The following is a 7,249-nucleotide window of genomic DNA, read 5'->3' on the forward strand; positions in this document are numbered from 1 at the left end:
GCCTCCCAAGTAGCTGGGACCACAGGCGCCCGCCACAACGCCCGGCCATTTTTTGGTTGCAGCCGTCATTGTTGTTTGGTGGGCCTGGGCTGGGGATTCAAACCTACCACCTTTGGTGTATGTGGCTGGCGCCTTAGCCGCTTGAGCCACAGGCACCGAGCCTTGTTTCTTGAGGCAGAGTTTCACTTTGTTGCCCCTTGGTAGAGTGCCAGTGGGTCATAGCTCTCAGCAACCTCAAACTCTTGCACTCAAGTGATCCTCTTGCCTCAGCCTCTCAATTACTTGGGACTACAGGTGCCCACCACAATGCCCGGCTAGTTTTAGAGATGGGGGTGTGTGTGTGTGTGTTGCTCTTGTTCAGGCTGGTCTTGAACTCCTGAGCTCAAAGAATTCACTTGTTTTGGCCTCTCAAAAGTGCTAGGATTATAGGTATGAACCACAGTGCCTGGCCAATTTTGTCAACTTTTTGAAAAAAATGTTGTGTATTTTGTTAAGTAGCTATCTGGAAGAAATATCCCAAGAAACATGCAACTCTAAACTACTTAATATCACTCAGTTCTTTTTATCTTCTCATCAGAATATTTATATGCATTTTTACATTCTTAGTGTTAGTCCTTTATTTTCTGTCTTTTTTCTTTTGCCTGTCATATAGAAAATTTCTCATATATTGATAAAGTCATTGTATTTGTTATTTTTAATACCTATATACTCTTTTAGCCTGTTGATATGTCATACTTAGACATTTTGTTTGGGCCTTCTTTGTGTATCTATAAATTAGATATACAGTAGGACCTGTATAGTTGACTACTTACCTACATTGACCACCTCCTTGAGTTGACCTCATTTTCATAGACTGGATATGCACCACATATACATATCAATACAATAGACTTAGTTCCTTATGTTGACTGGTTTGTTACACTCCCTTGTGTGGTAAACTTACAGAGGTTCTACTGTATTTAAAATGGAATTTAGTACTGTTATACTGGCCTGCCACCACTTAAATGTTTCTTCAGTTGCCACTCACTCTTTATATTATCCCATTTTCTAAGGGAGGGGGAATTGACACTGGGGATTTACTTGTGTGGCTTTACTGCATAGAAAGATAAAGTGACTAAAGTGAAATTAAGAATTACTTTAGAAACAAGTTAATCATAGAGGACATGGCAGAATCCTCGCTCTTAGTTTTATTTATATAATTTCTCCAGTGAAATCTGGTGGTTTGTTTTTTCTCGCATGTGGATATGTATAGGAGGGTTTATATTTATGATCACTTAACACTTCTTTTATTTACTCTTAATTTTTTCATGGTAGTGTAGCTGTGAATATCATTTTCTTTCCAGATTGGGAGTAGTGTATGAAAATGGTATTCCTGAATTCCTTTGATTGGTTTTTATTCAAATTCTGTATATCCTTTGTCCCTACAGAGATTGATTGGCAAAATGCTGTGTTCAGATCATAATATAATACTTTAATATATATCTATAGAGATATAGATATTATATATAGATATATATGCTTCTGTGTTGATATTTACCTTGCAAGTTACTTTTTCTTTATTCTAACACATGGCTTTATAGAGTTACAGGCATGATTCCTGCCCATATTTCCATTCCTTTACCTTTTTCTCTGCATCTGTTTTGCTCTATTTTCTTTTTTCTCTTCCTTTCTCCTTTCCTTTTCTTATTCCCTTCCCTCCCTTTATTTCTTCTTCCTTCCTTTTTTCCTTTCCTACCTTCCTTACTTCCTTTTTATTTTAATTTTAGCTTAGTTCATTAATTCTATTTTTAGGTCGGATGATGAGCAGAGCTCTGCGGATAAAGAGAGACTTGCCAGGTAGGAGAACAGTGTCTTTTAGCATGATGAAACAGATTATGCTGCTTTTTCTGTCCTTTTTCTTAGTCTTTCTTTTTGTATTTTTCCTTATCTATGGCAAGAGATGATAAGAATTTTTAGAAGTTTGGGTGTAACAGGAACTTTGGCTTATCCCATCAGAAAGTGGGTAGGTTGAGGGAACTTTACTTAGGAATTTTAAAAATTGGTATTAGTTTTAAATTTTTTCTTCTCGTTAGCACTAAGTTTCACAGAACAGAAAGCTTTTAGAAATAATTTAGCTGTGCTGGCTGGTTCTTTAGCAGGGAAATACCACTTTTATTAGAAAACCAATAAATCTGTATGTACAGTTAGTTCACAGTATTTAGGCCTCAGTATTTACTCTTCACCTCTGTAGAATACTCACTTTATTTTCCTATGTTGACTCAACGGCCTAGATTGCCATCACAAAGAACTAGTGTTGCTTTGGTGACTGAATTCTTTATTATGGTGGTTCCCCAGAAAAAATTTGGCTGCCTTGATGTGGCCAGATCAGGTTTTTGTACTTTAGTGTCAGAAACCTGTCCTATACTAGGAAGATGGGTGCTTTAAGATTGAAAGTAGAATTTTACGTGTCTCTGGCAAAATAACTAAACATGGACCTATGCAGTGAGTCCTTTTGCCATTTGGAAACATAACTCACCAGTTCTTTTTGGAGATTATTGTTCATAAAATAAAAATATTGCAGAATTGTGGTGAAACGTTTTTGTTTTCTGGTCTCTGTGATTTGTGATTAACTTCTGAGACTTAGGAAATAGATCGTTAATTTGATACCAGCACCTTTTTTACTCTTTCCCCCCTTTTATCTGTCATTTACTTCTTTAACTTGGGCCACACATTCATTGTGCTGCCATTTCAGCCTATCACTCCTACTAACTATTTCACTCTTCAGAAAACTGACTTGGAATGACGTGGTAGAGAAAGCCCTACACTGGGAATGAGGCAGCCCAAGGAAGAGTCACTTTACCACTGAACCTCAGTTTGTTCTTCACTTGAAAAAGAGATTTATGTTAGATTATTACTTTCATTTTTTCCCCTTCTTTTTCACAAAGAACTTTTGTTCAAATGAAATTTTTAAATGGTGATAGAAATAAATATAAGCGATAAACCCAAGCTGTTCAAGTAGAAGTAGAAATATAGTATGTTATTTGGTATCTTCCTTGAGGCATCCCCATGATTCCACTGAGGAACTTCCTGGGCTTTCTGAAATTCCTGTTGGAAAACTACTGGATTTTTCCTCTGAACAATGATGTCCTTCTCTCCAGATTGTGAGGTCCTTGTTGGAGATGTGGCCTGTTTATCCTGGTGAGATCCAAACGATCTCTTTTCAGACATTTAAGCATCCTCCACTCTACTTCACTCCAGCTCCAATTCACTTTTTCCCAGAGTGGAGATCCCTTTGAGACCTTGAGTAGATGCTATTTTAAGTCTCTTAAGTTTATTGTACTGGTACCACACCCCCAAAAAGAAGGTAGGACTTTAAAGTGACAAATAAAACTTCAAAATCTTGAAATTCTGCCTTCTAATGTTGTGAACAACGGAGAAGCTTACAACAAAGTAACATTTTGCAGGCCAAGGGAATCTCTACTATCAATTTTTTATTTTTTATTTTTTATTTTTTTTTGAGACAGAGCCTCAAGCTATCCCCCTGGGTAGAGTGCCATGGCATCACGCTCACAGCAACCTCCAACTCCTGGGCTCAAGCGAGTCTCTTGCCTCAGCCTCCCAAGTAGCTGGGACCACAGGCGCCCGCCACAACGCCTGGCCATTTTTTGGTTGCAGCCATCATTGTTGTTTGGCAGGCTGGGGATTTGAACCCGCTGCCTTAGGTGTATGTGGCTGGCGCCTTAGCCGTTTGAGCCGCAGGCGCTGAGCCTATCAATTGTTATATCAACTACTGAGCAACATACTTGATTTGGCAGAAATTGGTCATTTTCTAGCCTTTAAATAGTTGAATTAGTAAATATGGAGATTATTTGTCTCTTAGGAACGTGAGTGAAATCAACATTTTAATTTATTATTATTTATTATTATTTATTTATTTATGGGCTGGGTTTAAACCCACTGCCTTCGGCATATGGGGCTGGTGCCTTACCCCTTTGAGCCACAGGCGCCGCCCTATTGTTATTTTTTAAAGACAAAGTCTCACTCTCTTGCCCAGGCTAGAGCACCAGGCTTCAGCCTATCTCACAGCAACCTCAGATTCCTAGGTGTGAGTGATCCTTCTGCTTCAGCCTCCTGAGTATCTGAGACTACAGGTGCCTGCCATAATGCCCAACTGATTTTTCTATTTTTGGTAGAGACAGGTCTCACTCTTCCTGAGACAGGTTCGAACTCCCGCACTCAAGTGATCCTCCTTGCCTTGGCCTCTCTGAGTGCTAGGATTATAGGTGTGAATCTTGGTGGCTGGCCAACATACTTTTTTTTTTTTTTTAATGAGACAGTGTTGTCACTTTGTCCTTGGTAGAATGTCATGGCATCATGGCTCATAGGAACCTCAAACTCTTGGGCTCAAGCAATTCTCTTGTCCCAGCCTCCTAAGTAGCTGGGACTATCAGTACCCACCACAATGCCTGGCTATTTTTTTTGTTTGTTTTATTTGTTTAGCAGGCCCAGGCTGGGTTTAAACCCACCAGTCCCGGTGCATGTGGCCAGCACCCTAACCACTGGGCTACAGGCACTGAGCCAGCATTTTTAAATACTGTCATTCCTTAAAACATTTTTTGTTTTGCTAAGATTGGTAATTTACATAGAAAGGGATGTTTTCGGGCAATAGAATTGCAGAATCTATTTATTGTCTGTCTACCTTGTTCTATCTCAGGCTTGCTTTGCATGAGAAGGTTGGCAAACCTTTAACTTGTGAGACTAAGCATCACTAAATGTAAATACCACATTCTTCAGCAGCTACTTGGTATCCATATCACTCTCCCTGCTGCCAAATGACCAGATGTGACCACCTAGATGGGGCTTCTTTCTCTCCATGCAGGGAAAATCATAGTGAAATTGAACGGCGGCGACGGAACAAGATGACAGCGTACATCACAGAACTGTCAGATATGGTACCCACCTGTAGTGCCCTGGCTCGAAAACCAGACAAGCTAACCATCTTACGCATGGCAGTTTCTCACATGAAGTCCTTGCGGGGAACTGGCAACACATCCACTGATGGCTCCTATAAGCCATCTTTCCTCACTGATCAGGTCTGTGGGACTCACAACTCTGGGAGGGTCTAGAATCTGGGTGAATCTGTTGAAAATTTTGGTTTTTTTTTTTTCTTTTTTCAGCTTTTCAGGAAAAATTCAGATCATGGGAAAATTAATTCAGTTGTTGGCTATAGCATTAATTAGCACTGGGACAGTGAGAAGTAGAGAAAAGTTGTGAAAAGTATTTAGGAAGTTTATAGATATTTTAGAACTCATAACGCGGCATGCGAAGTGGAAGAATAGTGGAATCACAGAGAGAGGAAATGGCAATGTCCTTGAAACCAGTCTTCTTCCTTGGCTTTAGGTTTATAAAGGATGGCACAATCTGTCTCTCATCTCTGAAGCAGCTTCCAGTTTTGGTGACAGGAGTCTAACAGGCAGTCATTGCTATTCAGGGATATGCTTTGATGAATGATAAAAAAAAAAAAGAAGGCATTTCCTGCCTTTCAGGAACTCAGTCTGAATATAAATATATGCGTAGCAGGATACACACACAAGTGGAAAATGATAGGAAAATGCATGTAGAAAGGAAATGCTTTTTCCCCCCCTTGTTATTAGAGTAATTAATGTGGGACTAGATAAATATACACTAGAGGGATGGCTAAAGTGAATTCAATGACCAGACTTGAGTGAAGGTGGTTAGGTAAGACTTCTCAGGGTTAGGAAAGCATGTTTTATTTTGATTATTGTAAGTAGCACCAGATCATTGCAGAAAAACTTGGAAAATACAGTAAATATAAGGAAGAAAAAAATTTATCATAACATCAATCAAGGGTTCACTTCATGCCACTATTTTAATCAAAGGACTAGAAAGAAGAAAGGAATATGGTTTGGGAGAATGGAATAAGAATTTCCCAAATAAGGTGATCTATTTAAAAGCCTATATAGCACAGATTTTTTTATATCTGTATGCACTATGGCTTCAATAGTACACATGCAGATGTTGATTCAACAAGTTTCATTTATGTACCATTTGTGGGCAAACCAGGGAAGTTTGGCCACAAATGGTGGTAGGCAGGTCCACAGCTTTGTGCTGTGAAAAATATGAAGAAAGTTAAGAGATAGTCATTGGTGGAAATAGACATGTAAATAAATCACAGAGCTAGTTCTATAATAAAGATGTAATACTAAGTCCCATGTAAGTTCAGATATGGAAAATGATAGTGCTGTTGCTTTTGGGAATAACTTGAGCAAAAACTTAGAAGTGTGAGAGTAATTGGGTTACTTAGGAAAGTCAAGTGGTTTAGCATGTTAGGGGATGATAATAGGAAGGTGAGCTGGGATCTGATGATGGAATGTTTAGATGTTAAAGAATTTAGATTTAAATTTTTATACAGTGGGGAGTCATCAAAAATGTGCTAGTATCTAGACTTGGGTATTATATCATAGTGGAGAGGAGTGATGTGGTTTCCCAGGAAGAAAGTATAGTATGAATATGGAGGACTTAAGATAGAACTTTGGAAATGTCTATATTTAAGACTTGGAACAGGGAGGCGCCTATGGCTCAAAAGGGTAGGGCGCTGGTCTCATATGCCAGAGGTGGCGGGTTCAAACCCAGCCCTGGCCAAAAATGGCAAATAAATAAATAAAAATAAAATACTAAAAATATATATTAAAAAAAGACTTGAACAAAGGAAAGGGAGCCTAAAGCAAAAGAGGAATCAAAAATTGGACGGCAGTGCCATAGCAGCAGCTGGGGCAAATAAAATTTAAAGAGTAGAACAGAAAACATTTCTGGGATTTTGCAGAGAGGTTGAATAAAATGATGAAGATCCATGAAAAGGGAAGATGTTAGTAACCTCCCCCAAATCAATACAGTGGTTTATAGTAAAGATTATATTGGGATTGAGAAATAATTTAAAAGGGAATAGAGCCAGTAAGTAGAATATTATTCACTATATTTGTCACTGAAAAACAGAGACAATTTGAACCAAGTCAAGGGAAGATTTGTATAAGTATTTTTGTTTGTTATAACAAAATGTATTTTAAGAAAATATAGGCTTGGCGCCTGTGGCTCAAGCTGCTAAGGCGCCAGCCACATACACCTAAGGTGGCGGGTTCAAATCCCCAGCCCACGCCCCCCAAACAACAATGATGGCTCCAACCAAAAAATGGCCAGGTGTTGTGGCAGGCGCCTGTAGTCCCAGCTACTTGGGAGGCTGAGGCAGGAGACT

The 7,249-nt window shown here is 39.0% G+C and overlaps 1 protein-coding gene across 5 annotated transcripts in view; it reads left to right on the plus strand.

Moving 5' to 3' along the window:
- ARNT (aryl hydrocarbon receptor nuclear translocator) overlaps positions 1 to 7,249 on the plus strand; it is an 85,025-nt gene that overhangs the window by 38,098 nt on the left and 39,678 nt on the right. For 3 of the 5 annotated variants that reach the window (XM_003800439.2, XM_023519397.1, XM_023519399.1), the window contains 2 exons: positions 1,792 to 1,836; positions 4,859 to 5,072. In XM_003800439.2, coding sequence (XP_003800487.2) covers positions 1,792 to 1,836; positions 4,859 to 5,072 — 259 coding nt within the window. The remainder of the gene's footprint in view (positions 1 to 1,791; positions 1,837 to 4,858; positions 5,073 to 7,249) is intronic. The other 2 variants (XM_023519398.1, XM_023519400.1) reach the window with 1 other exon arrangement.

Source organism: Otolemur garnettii, unplaced genomic scaffold (genome assembly GCF_000181295.1).
Source record: "Otolemur garnettii isolate 467f Iridium unplaced genomic scaffold, OtoGar3 scaffold00174, whole genome shotgun sequence".
NCBI classification, from domain to species: domain Eukaryota; kingdom Metazoa; phylum Chordata; class Mammalia; order Primates; family Galagidae; genus Otolemur; species Otolemur garnettii.